This window comes from Astyanax mexicanus, chromosome 11, assembly GCF_023375975.1.
Source record: "Astyanax mexicanus isolate ESR-SI-001 chromosome 11, AstMex3_surface, whole genome shotgun sequence".
Taxonomy (NCBI): domain Eukaryota; kingdom Metazoa; phylum Chordata; class Actinopteri; order Characiformes; family Acestrorhamphidae; genus Astyanax; species Astyanax mexicanus.
Genome location: NC_064418.1, coordinates 24798155 through 24813826, shown reverse-complemented (window position 1 = coordinate 24813826; position 15672 = coordinate 24798155). Strand labels below are relative to the sequence as shown.

At 37.7% G+C, this 15672-nt stretch overlaps 1 protein-coding gene across 1 annotated transcript in view; it reads left to right on the top strand.

Moving 5' to 3' along the window:
- The window catches only part of mgat4a (alpha-1,3-mannosyl-glycoprotein 4-beta-N-acetylglucosaminyltransferase A), a 48667-nt gene extending 33775 nt beyond the window's left edge, over window positions 1-14892 (top strand). The window contains exons 9-16 of the mRNA XM_049484870.1: window positions 49-163; window positions 941-1071; window positions 1755-1862; window positions 4022-4215; window positions 6193-6271; window positions 7922-7982; window positions 8081-8193; window positions 12163-14892. Of these exons, the coding sequence (XP_049340827.1) occupies window positions 49-163; window positions 941-1071; window positions 1755-1862; window positions 4022-4215; window positions 6193-6271; window positions 7922-7982; window positions 8081-8193; window positions 12163-12189 (828 nt within the window). The 3' untranslated portion in view covers window positions 12190-14892. The remainder of the gene's footprint in view (window positions 1-48; window positions 164-940; window positions 1072-1754; window positions 1863-4021; window positions 4216-6192; window positions 6272-7921; window positions 7983-8080; window positions 8194-12162) is intronic.
- Window positions 14893-15672: the final 780 nt, after the last annotated feature.

The window sequence follows — 15672 nt, the reverse complement described above, 5'->3', positions numbered from 1 at the left end:
GTGTTTTAGAAAAGCTCTGCCTGTCTCACATACTTGTTTATCTCACAGTTGGAGGATGATATCGTTGCGAAACCCAACTACTTTGCCACTATGAAGAACTTTGCCCTGCAGCTGGCCTCTGAAGACTGGATGATCCTGGAGTTCTCCCAGCTAGGCTTTATTGGTATGACCCTTCTCTTTAATGGGATTTTGTTGTTCAGTGTTGCATATCACTTTATACTTGAGAATTGGACAATAAAAAAACAGAACCCCTTATTTTTATGACCTACAGTTATTATAAAAATAGTACAGCCCATGGAATCCTGCTAGTTTTGTTTGGTCACAATCTGTTACAATGTCTTTTTTTATCTTTAATAATTAAATGCAAATTTCAGATGGAAAAAAGTTGGGACACCCCAGCGTTTATTACGACCTACCCTTAAATTCCTAAAAGTAAAATCAGCAGCAGCATTTAAAGAAGATTTAGGAGGATCCTGTTTTCCACTCCAGATATTAGATTGCTGCAGTAAGCTCTCTGATGCCTTAAGAAAGAAGTTGTAGATGTCCCGAAGTCTGGAGGGAGATTAAAAAAATACAACTCAGCCATTCTTGTATTTGTTGCTGCTTAAACAATGTAAAAAAGCCCTGGCCATATGGATGGTCTGATCCTGACATTAGCGAAACGTTTGAATGAGAACCTGGGCTGTGTCTTGCTTAGTTTTGTCCTACAGTGCAGAGCAGAAAGGAAAGTAGCCTACTTACTGCTGACTAATTAGCATTTGACTTAATCAACAAAAGTGTGTTTCTCAGCAAACTGACAGTCAAGTGCACTGTTTTTCTGTAAAATATTTTTAGCCAGAGCTGACACAATCCTCACAGTTGTCCTAAACATGACCTTGCAAGTAATCACAGTTGGTTTTGCTTATCAACATTTAATTTAATTTATCTCTTAATCTCGCAGGTAAGATGTTCCAGGCTCCTGATCTGAATCTTATAGTGGAGTTCATATTTATGTTTTACAAGGAGAAGCCTATTGACTGGCTGTTGGACCACATTCTCTGGGTGAAAGTGTGCAATCCTGAGAAAGATGCTGTAAGTGTTCACGTGCGTCATGTCTTTTCTGCTATGTGCTGCTGTTTTTATCCCCCCAAGTCCCAAATCCTCTAGAGGGCTTTCCTGTGCTGCTGAGTGTTCAGAGCTGTTTAACAGCAAAGGCTTTTCACACCTTGGAGAGTGGCAGACTGGTCTGACCTTTACTTTCCTTTATTATCCCTCCACTCAGATTCGACAAGCCCTCCAACCTTCAACTGTCCCCTCCCACTTCACTGAATCTCTCGCTCCAATTTGTGCTCTTACTTGCTCTCTAGTTTGGTTATGGGGGAGTGATATTCTGAACAATGCTGTGATGTATAAAGCCCTGTGTTCAAGGCCTGCTCGCCTCACACATATAGCATATAAAGATCACGGTCAGGTGCTTCACAGGGCCCTTTTCAGCAGAGCTGAGTGCTGTGGTTTAAAACCAAGGTCAATACACCCTGGCCACCCATCAATTTCAGTTCTGTTCCACCTGTGTGATGAGGAATAAGAAGAAATGGGTTCCGTATTTTTTAACGTTTATTATTATTATTTTTTTTAACCACTGAAATGATTAATTGAAGCACTTTGATCTCACACTACTTCTGCACTGAATTTGTTGTCTGTTAATATTTTTGTAACTTGATTCAGACTTTTGAACACTTTGATTTGACCATCTGTGTGTTTCTCTTCCTCTGTAGAAACACTGTGAGAGACAGAAGTCCAGTCTTCGGATCCGATTCAGACCCTCTTTATTCCAGCATGTGGGCTTGCATTCCTCCCTTGCAGGGAAAATCCAGAAACTCACGGTAATATTGACAGTATAAATTTTGTAAAAAAAAAAGTAAAATATAACTTATTCTGTAACTCTTTAATTCAGTAGCTTTCAAATTTTATCAGTGTGTCCACACGTAGGCTACTTACACCTGAGTATGTGTTTCTAGTGACTGGATCACATTCAGGTTTCTGACTGCCCCAGGTGTAAACATGCTCATGATCTGCTTACATTCAAAACTCATTCAAAGATTGTCACACATATATGTTGATTCAATATTGTATTCAACACAAGTGTAACTGTAATGTTTTTTTGTCTATCTGCATACAGTTGTGTTTAAATAAAAGTGTGTTTTAACACATGAGAGTATAACCATTTCTGAGTTGATATTTGACACTGTGTAAAACATTTCAAGTCTAGTCTATGACCCAATAATCTTGTGACTTCATGTCCTGCATTTGGTTGGTTTATATATTTTCGATTGTGCTAATGTATTTAAGAAACTGCACCTGAATTAGAAATAGACCTGACCACCTCAAAATAAGTTCAAATTAAGAGAACCCTGAGAGGGCTGTAGAGTGGTATACAGAGTAAACTTAGCAGGACTTCCATTTGAAAGGTGTTTGTAAATTTTGCAGAAATGCACAAAAACAACCTGAACAGAAAAAATATTATTATTAAACAAATGTATATTTAAAAATGTTTTAAGTAGTATGAGGTGGGAAAGGAAAGCATTTTTTCTGATACATGATGACATATCAAGCCATAAATTGCATGGTTCCTGTGCCATGACATTAGTTGGCATGGGTGGCCATATGGAAGGTCTGATCCTGACATTAGCAAAAATGATTGAATGAAATCCTGACCTGTGTCTTACTTAGTTTTCTCCACAGTGCAAAGCAGAAATTAGCCTACTTGCCTACTGCTGACTAATTAGCATTTGACTTAATCAAAAAAGTGTGTTTCTCAGCAAACTGACAGTCCAGTGCACTGATTAAAAAAAAATAAAGGTGTAGCCAGTGCTGACAAAATCAAGATTGTTTGGTTGCAAAGTTCAAATATATATATATACATTTGAACTTTTATAAATATATATATTTTTTTAACAGATTACAAGTACATATTTTTGTACTTGTCAATATTGATACCTACTTAGAATTAAGCAATCGGGAGCATTATATAATGGTGTAGTTGTTAGTGTACAGAAGTGAAATGCAACAGTTGGTTTATTAAACAGTTTTGTTGAGTCACATTTTATAAACATTTTTCCCCAAACAAGCATATTTGATTAATAGAGCCATCAGCCAATTGGACGAGACTTTATTTTTTAACTGCCTGTAGATACTTAAAGTTGAATGTATGAACATTTTGACGTTAAGTATGACGTAGGAACATTTTGACGTTAAGTCGCTAACTGAGCTGCTGGTGTTTAGACAGTTGTGTTCTCTCTACTTGCTCGCTCACTCGTGCCATCTCCCATGCTGGGGATCTGGCACTGAATATATATAATTAGGACTTGAGAGATGAAATTGTCTGTTCATTTGTGCAGAAGTGTGCATTGGTAGCGAGTACGAGTTGATTAGCATGGTATCATAATCAATATCCCTATTCGAAATGCATGAATCACACAAAGTGAATCATTCCAAGATTGGTTTTATTTAAACCAAAGCTGACATAAAAAAGGAAATAAGCAATCAGGCTAGAGAATATACATGGTCATGAAACACAAAACAATTAAACAAATTAACAAGGTAACATTTAATCTTAAACATAATATGTTACACTGCTTTTGATAGCAGTTCCAAGCTACAAATCTCCAGCATGTACTTACTACTTAGAAAAGTGTGCACAGGAAGCACTGTACAGTGTCTCTCATAAGAGATTAATGCAATGGAAGCAAATAGAATGCTTGTGGGTCAAAATTCAGACTCTGCATCAGGACCTCTCTGTTTGTTCTTGCCATTCTGAATGACCTCAGAGCTTCCCCATAACTTCACTTCCCCTTCCCAAGTGTTTTCCTCTATTGTTTTTCTCTGTCAGAAAAAAAATGTTAGTTTCCTGTCACCTGTCGTTTGGCCTCAGGCTCTGTGACTCCATGTATTGTGCTACTTTTGGGTTATTTGAAGAGACAAGGCATTAGTCCTGGTGGAACTGTACTGATCTTGTAAAACGTAAAGTGTTTCTCTGTCACAGGATAAGGATTTCCTGAAGCCACTGCTGCATAAAATTCATGTGAACCCACCTGCTGAGGTGTCCACTTCACTTAAGGTCTATCAGGGCCACACTCTAGAAAAGACCTACATGGGAGAGGATTTCTTCTGGGCCATCACCCCTATGGCAGGAGACTATGTGCTGTTCAAGTTTGATCGACCAGTCAGCATAGAGAGGTTTGTGTTCACTCTCAAATAGTATATATATATATATTTTTGCATTCTTTCTCACAGTCCATTTGGTGCCTTCTCTTTTGTCCTTAACTCTTTTTTACACATTTTCCTAGAGATTGTATCTCTGAAAAGGTGTGTCAGCTGTATGAGTGTGTACTGGTGTTGAATATCTCTCTGTGTTATGAACATCTGACATCACTAAGTAAACACAAACTGTCCAGAACTATCAAGGTGGCAGGGAAAATAATTGACTGAAAACAAAAATCAGTTGATATTTTTTAATAATAAAGCATTATCTAGGGAAGCAACAGCAGTGAATTCTGACACAAGGCATTCTCTTCACAATAAGTTTGAGCTTCTCTCTTCACAATAAGTTTGAGCTTCTCTCTTCACAATAAGTTTGAGCTTCTCTCTTCACAATAAGTTTGAGCTTCTCTCTTCACAATAAGTTTGAGCTTCTCTCTTCACAATAAGTTTGAGCTTCTCTCTTCACAATAAGTTTGAGCTTCTCTCTTCACAATAAGTTTGAGCTTCTCTCTTCACAATAAGTTTGAGCTTCTCCCTTCAGGCTGACACAGTAGTGCCTTTGCCTTTGATGAATAAAAAGGTCTATAAAACAGTGTCTTCATTTCAGTGTGGTTGTACTTTGTTTTATTTATTTAGGATATTAAATATTGTAAGCCCAATGTCTGTTTTTACTAATAAAAAGTTAACATTTACGTTAAAATAATGTAATGGTATTATTGTGCTACTATATTATTACTGTGGCACATTGTTTTTAAGTTCCAGAAGCAGAAAAAAACATTCTATAGTGGTGCTTTAAAATGACAATATTATTGTTTATTACAATAATTTCTGGGGCAATATATCATCCTAAAACTGTTGTTTACATAACAGGCCTAATTTTTACTTTAATTGATTGTTTGTGAATGTATCTGTTATTTACTTGTCCGTTTTATGTTAAAACCAAAGAAACATTTCTTGCTTTAGCTGGACAATAAAACTACTCTATTCTGTTTCTATTAGTCTTATTTCCCCTTCAGTCTTTCGCAAATTTACTTGTCTCTCTCAACTCTTCCTCTTTCTTTGGTCTTGCTTTCCTCCTCTTTCTACTCATGTCATCTAATTTTTACTTTCACTTCTCTGCCACTTTTATTCTCTTTCTCAGTTATTATATACAAACATGCACACAAGTATTCTCACATGCAGCACTACTATGCCCAGGGCCATTTTTGAGCCATTTACGTGCACTGCCAGAGACCAGCTTAGCACCCACTCACGTGTTATCTTCTGCTTCTCATATGCCTCAAATAGGTACTCTCACTCACTCTGAGAATGCTAATCAAGAGAGCACGCGCACATAAGCGCAGAGGCATGCACAGATTTATCTGCCGTGCTTCAGTGTCCTCATTGGGGAAATGGGCCCAGCTAATCAGAATTTGCTAAAAATAAGAACCTATGCCTCCCACATGCTCGGCACAGTGAGAATGAGAGAGACAGCAAATGTGAGTGAGTTGGGATTAGTGGAAGTATAGAGAAACAGAAAAGATGTTACAGTATAACAGCAATTTGAGAGGCAGTGAGGACGAGAAAGATGATGCAAGAAAGCGACCGAGAATTGCTAAAGGAGAGGCAGACAGATGTGCTGTGTAAGAGGATGTGATAACTATTACACACTGTTATTTTCTCTCACTGATGTCTTTTTCTCGCTCTGAGTCTCTTTTGACCTCTGCGCTGTGTTTGTCAGGAGCAGCCTTAACAAGATAAGGTCTCAGTGTACTGATGTGTGACTGCATCTAATTAGCAACTCAAGTCGGGACCTGTTTAGATGAATCCTTATCAGAGTGTGTTTATGTCTGTGTGCTAGGCTGCTAATGATGCTAACTTGGTAATTTCAAAAATGCATCAGTACATGTACACAAATGATCAGATGTGTGTTTGAACATGAGCTTTCATTAATAGTCGGCATTTGATTGGCAGGTTCCTGTTTCGCAGTGGCAACCAGGAGCACCCAGGAGACAAAATCGAGAACACTACAGTCGAGATTTTACCCTTCTCGGTGAGATGCTTTTTGTCCAAAACAGACAAAGATTTCTAAAGCAGATGTCACAGAATTTGTTTATGCTATGTTTAGACTGCTGGCAAATAAGCTTTTTTTAATTCAAATCAGGCCTGTCAAGGAACTCTGGTGTGAAATGGACTTTGCTTGTAGTGAAATACGATAATGAGTATGATCTTTCGTCGAGTAGCCCAGCTTCATTCATTCCCAGCATTCCAAAATACAACACTTTTAGCCAACGCTCCCAACAGGCTTACTATGCTAGCGACAGGGGCATAGCATTGCCCATGCAAAGAAATGTGTATTTTGTGTGTCTCCACACTTTATTGGTAGAATTCTGAGGGCCCTGACATTTAAAACAAGGCACTGAGAACTTTGAAACTGCACAGGTAGTTTGTTAAAAGTTAGATTCATACACACATTATCTTGAGGTAGATTTCAGGGCATCGATATCTTGAAATTAAGTCATGATTAAGTCGCCTGATGAGCATGATTGAATAGGTAGAATAGGAAATCAGACCTCGAAATGTACTCTGTGAAAATGCATGAACATGATAGATATTTTCAGCATCAGCTGGAAATCATGCATACCTCTCCTTTAATAAACTACCTGCTTTCAAAGTTTATGTCAGGGCCCTCAAAATTCTACCAATGATGTGTAAAGCTACCGTACTTATGGTGTAAAAAGAGCCATTTCTTTGCATGGGCAACACTATGCCCCTAGTATTAGCATTGTAAGCCTGTTGGGAGAATCGGCTAAAAGCTTTGTATTTCAGAAAGCTGGGGAAGAACTAAGGTGGGCAATTCGACAAAATGTTGTAATCATCATGTTTCACAACACCCTAATTCCATTTGACACCAGATAATCCTTTAAGATGACTGTCCGCATTGTTATTTGCAAGTGATGAGGTCTGATTTGCATGGCCAGACATCACAAACATATCTGCATGGGTTGCTGTGATAACAAAGTCTGGATCATTAACTAACCTTTGGTCCTCTTCTTGGACCTCTCCACTTCTGTTACTCTGGATTTGATGTTTGCTGTTGGTTGCATTGTGAATGACGACAAGATATGTTAATACACAAAATTTTGAGCAGACAGAGTGACCAGATTGATACAAAGCCTGTACCAGTACAAATTTGTTGGTAATCGCAAATATGGTTTGGATCTGTTTCTCTAAAGATTCATGTCATTTCTGGATGTCCAGATTATCAAAAATCAATCTGGATGCAATCCAGATAGGCCACAAATTTCAGATTTACCCAGGCAGTCTGAACAGCCATAGTGATTACTATTGATATTATCATAAACGTGTTTCCTCATCTGACAGTTTTGTGACCAGTTTCAAATTTGTCTTTGACTGTAGGCTGCCACAGCTTCTAATTTTAGCCAGCAGCAGCAGCAGGTTGAGCTGCTCTGGTAATGAGGTTGGAGTCCACAGCCCTGCTGTGAAAAGAGGGCTTAGTGAGCCTGCCTCAGACTTTGATGTTAGGGATGGGTTTGTCGTTGGTGTGAGCGTCAAATAATTCTATTACAGTGTAAACTCGTCTGTACAGTCACGGATTCTCTGTTAATTATGACGTGATATTTAGTCACTGGTCTTGCTGACTTGCTTTTTTAATCTAATGCTGAGGTTGTCTTGGTTGCAGGACACCGGACTGAAGACCAAAGAGAAGTACAAACGAACAGATGACCATTTCTACAGAGTTGGTAAGTTTCTATGTATTTCATTGTATTAAAACCTTTTTTTCTCATAATGAGCTCTAGTATTCAACCCTCATCTTTCCCCTATTTTTTTTTCTCTATAGCGGATTTCGAAAATGGAGTGGCGGAAGGGACAGTTGACCCTTCTCTGAACCCGGTGGCTGCTGTGCGTCTCGCTGTACTGAAGGACTCTGCTGTGTGGGCTATTGTCAGTGAGGTTAGTCAAACATGCAGTGCTTGATTTCTTATGTTTTTCATGTTTGTCACTTTGTTAAATGTTTCAGATCATTGAACAAATTAAAATATTGTTCAAAGACAGCACAGGTGAACACAAAATAAAGGTTTTTATTATTAAGGGAAAAAAAACAAACAAACCTACATGGCCATGTCTGAAAAAGGGATTGCCTCCGAAACGTATTAACTGGTTCAGCCACCCTTAGCAGCAACAACTGTATTTAAGTGTTTAGGGTAACTTGCAATGAGTCTTTCACTGTGCTGTGGAGGAATTTTGGCCCACTCATCTTTACAGAAGGGTTGTAATTCAGCCACATTTGAAGGTTTTCCAGCATGAACGGCCTTTTTAAGGTCATGCCATAGCATCTCAATCGGATTCAGGTCAGGACTTTGATTAAGCCACTCCAAAGCCATTCAGAGGTGGATTTGCTGGTGTGTTTTGGATCATTGTCCTGCTGCAGAACCCAAGTTTGTTTCGGCTTGAGGTCACGACATTCTCATTTAGAACTTTTTGGTAAACAGTGAAGTTCATGGTTCCATTTATTACAGCAAGTCTTCCAAGCCCTAATGCAGCCAAACTGTACTGAACCCTCACACTACTACCTCCATGTTTTACTGTTGGTATAAATGTTATTTTTCTGAAATGCAGTGTTACTTTTATGCCGGGTGTAATTGGACACACATCTTCCAAAAAGTCCAACTTTTGTCACTTTAGTCCACAGAGTATTTTCCCAAAAGTCTTGGGGATCATTAAGATGTTTTCTGGAAAAATTGAGACGAGTCTCAATGTTCTTTTTGCTCAGCAGTGGTTTTCATCTTGGCACTCTGCCATGCTGGGTATTTTTACCCAATCTCTTTCTTATGGGGGAGTCATGAACACTGACCTTAACTGAATGAGGCCTGCAGTTTTTTGTATGTTGTTGTGGGGTCTTTTGTGACCTCTTGAATGAGTCATTGATGCACTCTTGAGAACGTTGACCACTGTTCCACACTTTTACAATTTGTGGATAATGGCTCTTACTGTGGTTTGCTGAAGTCCCAAAACTTTAGAAATGGCATTATAAACTTTTCCAGACTGATAGATCTCAATTATTTTCTTTCTCATTTGTTCCTGAACTTTGTGTTTTTTTTTTTTTTTTTTTATATCTTTTGTGGTCTACTTTGCTTTGTCAGGCAGGTTCTATTGAAATAATTATTTGATTGAGAACAGGTGTGGCAGTAATCAGGCCTGAGTGTGGCCTGAGAAATTGAATTAAGATGTGATAGAACACAGTTATGTTTTAAGTGGGAGGGGGCAAACATGTAGGGCCATGTAGGTTTTCTCCCTTAATAATGAAAACCTTTTATTTAAAAACTGCATTTTGTGTTTAATTGTGTTGACTATGACTAATATTTACATACGTTTGATGAACTGAAACATTAAAGACTTGTTCATGATCTATTGCATGTACAGTAATTACAGCACATTACAGTGACATGCATCCTGGTCAGATTGTAGTGCTGGGTGGTATGACCAAAAAATTATATCACAGTATTTTTCAAGATTCTTGTGGTTTCACTGTATTTTTATTATTTACTCTGTTAGGAGTACATATCATATAAAACACTAAAGCTGTAAATTAAGGCTTTGATTACTATTACTATAAATTACACAATATATAAAGAAATTAGACTTTATTACAAGAAAAACAGCTGAAAAATATAAACAATAGACCTTAAAAAGAGAGACACCAACAACTTTAAGACAGTGCATAACGGTTCTATTTTCGCCTTACGTTATACCGTAGTTGAAGTAGTTGTTGAACACAAATGTAGGAAAAAGACATTTTGTAGCAATAAACAGGGCTTAATTCATAATAAATCACTTCTCGGGATGGACTGACTCAGCATGTTTTGGACTTGTCTCACAACCAGTAGCACAGAGTACATTTCACTAAGACATAACAATTGGAAATTCTAAAAGTGAACATAATAACGTGAAGCTAAAAAAGATCTTCTACCACAGATTATTGTGGTGTATGTATATGTGATACAGTGAGTCCAAGAAGTATTTGATCCCTTGCTGATTTTCTTCGTTGGCCCACTAATAAAGACATGATCATTCTATACTTTTAATGGTAGATGTATTCTTACATGGAGAGACAGAATATTAAAAAGAAAATCCAGAAAATAAATCTAAGGAATATATATTAATTGATTTGTATTTCATGGAGTGAAATAAGTATTTGATCCCTTAGTATTCATTAGCAGTTCTGGCTTTTACAGACCAGTTAGACACTCCCAATCAACTTGTTACCTGACCTGAAGCCACCTGTTCTCACTAATCACTTGTGTGAAAAACACCTGTCCACAGAATCAGACAGATCACACAGATTTCAAGTCTCCAACATGGGTAAAACCAAAGAGCTGTCACAGGACCTCAGAGTCAGAATTGTTGACCTTCACAAAGCTGGAATGGGCTACAAAAAGATTAGTAAGGTGTTGGATGTGAAAGTAACAACTATTGGTGCAATTATCAGAAAGTTTAAAGAGTATAACATGACAATCAACAGACCTCGGCCCGGTGCTCCAAAGAAGATTTCGCCTCGTGGGGTGGCAATGATGCTGAGAACGGTCAGAAATCGTCCTGCAACCACTCGGCAGGAGTTAGCAAATGACCTGAAGGCAGCTGGGACCACAGTTTGCAAGGAAACAATTGGCAACACTTTGCGCAACAATGGATTCACATCCTGCAGTGCCCGAAAGGTACCCCTGCTGAAGAGAGCACATGTGGAGGCACGCCTCAAGTATGCCAATGATCATTTGAAAGATGAACCAAGTTATTGGGAGAAGGTTTTGTGGTCAGACGAGACCAAAATTTAACTTTTTGGCCTCAACTCCACCCGCCATGTGTGGAGGAAGAAAAATGCTGCCTATGACCCCAAGAACACTGTGCCCACCGTCAAGCATGGAGGTGGAAGCATAATGTTTTGGGGGTGTTTCTCTGCCAAGGGTACAGGGCTACTTCACCGCATCACTGGGAAGATGGATGGAGCCATGTACCGCACAATCCTGAGGGACAACCTCCTCCCCTCTGCCAGGGATCTGAAAATGGGCCGTGGTTGGGTCTTCCAACATGATAACGACCCTAAACATACAGCAAAGGCAACAAAGGATTGGCTCAAGAAAAATCACATTAAGGTCATGGAGTGGCCCAGCCAGTCACTAGACCTCAATCCGATCGAAAATCTATGGAGGGAGCTGAAGGTCAGAGTTGCCAAGCGACAGCCCACCAACCTTCATGATTTAGAGAGGATCTGCAAAGAAGAGTGGGCCAAAATTCCCCCTGGTGTGTGTGCTAAACTTGTGGTTAACTACAACAAACGTCTCACCGCTGTGCTTGCAAACAAAGGCTTTGCCACTAAGTATTGAGTGTGTTTGGCAAGAGGGATCAAATACTTATTTTCCTCATTGAAATACAAATTAATTAAAATATATTCTTTAAAATTATATTCTGGATTTTTGTCTTGATGTTCTGTCTCTCCATGTTAGAATATATCTACCATTAAAAGTGCAGAAAAATAGTGTCTTTATTAGTGGGCAAACAAAGAAAATCAGCAAGGGATCAAATACTTCTTGGACTCACTGTAAATAAATATTAATATATATTATATACATAAATAATATGTCCTAAACTCACCACCACAGTTTACCTCAATACGTGCAAGCTGAAGGTTTCTTAAAGAATCATTTGTGTGTGTTAAGTTAAACTAAACCGAATTATATGGACTTAAATGGTCAGAAACAAGAGTTACAACACAATTCCAATCACGTTCTTCTTAGGCACCGTAAGACTTTCCCCTTAACAGATTACAGGTTTTGTATACACTCACTAATACATTAAGGTTAATTTAAAAACACTTCAAAACCTTTTCTTAATACCTGTACTCTGTGCTCTTATGTCTTCTTTCAGATCCACATAAAGAGAGTTGCTGGATAACTGTCTGTCTGTAGGCCTCCGCTGGCGACAGCTGTGCTGTACGATCTCTCGCAGCATTCCAAAACAACAGTGACTTCATCAGAGCGCACGGACGCTACCAATCACAGTGTCACTCAAAGGATTGCTGGCTTTTACACACTCCTCGTCCTTTTCTTTCTCTTTTTCTTTACCCCAGCCCCACCCTCCTGTGTCCTGCTCGCAAGTTCTCTTTTAATTTCCACTCTATTTCCTTTGAGGATTTAATTTTGTCAAGCCATCTTCTCTTCTTCTTCTTTTGTGTTAATGTGAATACTACTGTATAAAAAGGAAGCTCTTTGAAAGAACTTTACCAGAGACTGAAGTTATGCCTTGAGGATTTGCAATCACTCGTACTAGCTGCAGGGTTACGCGCTAATGCTGGAGAGAAGCTGACGGCCCATACCGAAGGAGAATGTTATCAGTACTGTATCGTTATGGACCGCAAAAAGACTTTGGCCGCGAGTCAGATAAGTGCTTTACAGTTTACACAAAATTGTCTGAGGAGAAATTAATTTCAGAACTTGTGTTAAATGAAAAATTAATTGCGTTGCCGTTTTCACCTCTTACGCTGTTCAAGCTTTATTTAATTTATGTCTGTGTAACAGTTTGTTGTTTAATGACTACTTTGCCAAAATGTTTCTTGAAGCAAATTTCTAAAGAACAGAAACTTTACTGCAGATCCCTTCCTGTAAGACAGGAAAGGTCTTTCCTCCCTTCAGTGTCCTTTTGACGTAAACCAATCAACCATGGCCTTTCAGCCGAAGGGATATATATAAAATATATATATATATATATATATATATATTACTATTATTTTGACGATCTATGAAGGTGACTTAACTTATTTGAAATAAATCTTTAATTTGTACAAGAGAGAAAATTTTATTTTTTATGCTGTGAAAAGTCTAAGATGCGGTAGAGGTAAATATTTGATTTGATAAATATTGGAATTAAATGATTTGTTTTTAGTGATTGTGGCTTAAAGTGAAGAATCTGGTTCATTTTTCTGTTATTGTTTTTTTTTTTTTTCTGTGTAGTTCCGACGGGTGCCAGTCCCCCACATTTGTGCCTTAACGTCCAGTGTCCTCTAGAGGTCTGGAAAGGGACTGCCTCTCTTTGTCAAAGCCCCTTTGTTACACAGGAGTAACTCAGAAGAGCTTTTTAAGTCAGTCCTTGAGGACCCTCAGCTCAGCCATGTTTTTTATAGTTTTTTTTTTTCTCTATTCAAACCTGAGCCAGGTAATCATGATGATTCTCTGGCCCAGATTTGGCACAGAACAAATGGAGATGGGATGAGGATTCCCAAGGAACTTAAAATTAGAGGGAGTGGTTCTATATCCCAGTTAAATCATCTATGGTCCAGCATGTAGCTTAGCCATGGTTAAATATTGTCCTGATTGGGATTGGAAACAACTGCCTAAAATTATTATTTTTGTTGTTGTTGTTTGACAAGTCCAGGTTCAGTGCATGGCTAATGTGTGTGCGTGGTCTTTACTTTTGTTTTTTTTTTCTTCTTAATATGTTCAAGGCCAAACATATCAAAGGATTACACATGTCTGTCCTGTCTGATGAATTCCTTAATATTTTGTCTTTACTTTTCATTTTCCATTTCAAACAGTCCACTGTCACGTCGTCTGTCCACAGTTGTCTGTCAAATACTCATGTTGTCTGTCAAATACTGCTATTTGATGTCTCCTTAATACTTTCAGTGCTGTACAATAGCTGACTCTGTGAGTGTGACTCGCCTTTAAATGCAGGCCACTGGGCTGGAAATAAGCAGGAAATAAACACAAAGCCATAGAATTAATATTTCTAAATTAAAAATAAACAATGGAAATTTGAAAATCTGATACATTTTGAAAGATTGTGACAATAGAAACCAATATTTGATCTTCTGTTATGTATGAACTCTGAATGACAAGTGAATTTAGTAGCACAAATTTTGTGCTATTTTATTAGAATACATAGAAAGATTTGACCTGAATTCTATGGATTTTGATGCTGTTAGCTTTGTTAGCTGACAAGGACGTCTGGTAACTACTGTACATACTTCCCAAGTGCTCTCATCTCATTTGATTGTATATATATATCTTTTAGAAGGTTCCTAGAAATGTGAGCTGACTGAGAAATCATGCCATTATATGACCATTTACTGTATGCACGTTAAGCCTGTCTGTGTGTCGAGCTGAAAAGACATTCTGTGCATATCACTTTCAATTACATATCATCTGTGCGGGGATGAATTTGACGAGGAGAAATCGAGAAGTGTGTGTTGGGTAAAAGTCGAGGTATATGTTTACATGTTTTCCAACTTCATTAATATTTTCTGGTTTAGAAGATTCAGATTATCAGAGTACAGATGTAACTGAGTACAGAACATCGTCTAGTAACTCATATCTGACATGATAATTGTTTATGAAAAAGCTGGAGTAGTCTGTAGAGTTCCTACTGTTCTGTCTTACTTACTCCCTGACTCATTCTACATCATGACTGGGGTTGTGTGGATGTGTTTAATGAAGATGAACACTTCGGGAGTCTCAGTCTTCCTTTCTAAACGTTCTCTCTTTAGTAGTGATATTCCCCCGTCTGGTGCATCCCAGCATATCATGTGCCTTCATTCGTGCATCTGTTTTCAACTGACATTGATTTGAATGGAAAGTACAGAAATAAATCTGATTGACAATTCATGGTTTGCTGTTTTATTTTTTTTATTTTTTCTGTCTGTCTCTACATGGATCATTGTTTGTTTCACTCATGGTCACAGACATTTCATACAGCTTGTAAGTCTGGTGATCACTGTGAAGTGCAGTGTATGGAGCTGCTACAGTATCAAGGTAGATTAATATTATTCAGAGACATAAACCATTCACTAGATTGTAATAAACAATAAATGGGTCCCTCCATTTAATCATTTCTGTCCTAGATTGCACTAGGATACACTAGTTAAACTGAAGGAGCGATTTATTAGGAGCAATGATTTATTAACCTTTTATGGCATGGTGTTGGCCTCAGGCAACAAACCACTTTTTTGTTTATTGCACCATCCCTTTTATTTTTAAATTAATAATTATCATTTCATAACGTTAGAAGACATTCAATAATTATGGGAGTTGATTTGAGATTTTACTTTAAAGGTGGCGTAATCCTTTTAGAAGTCAAATCCACATGGGATTTAATACCACCAATTGGTAAATTAAGTTTTTTTTATGTTTACTTTAAATGCTATAATATTATACTATAATATAAAAATAAGTAAAATGAAATGCATGTGTTGCTATTTAATGATTTATATAATATTTTTGTTCACTTACTAAAATGGATAATAAAATATTTTTTTTTATTTGTTGCATCAACCACATTTGTTAAAAAAAAAATCTCTGAATAAAATTACTGATCTAAAAAACAAAACAAAAAAAAATATTTTTTTTAGGTAAATACTGCTAATAAAGCAGTGATAGTTGTTAT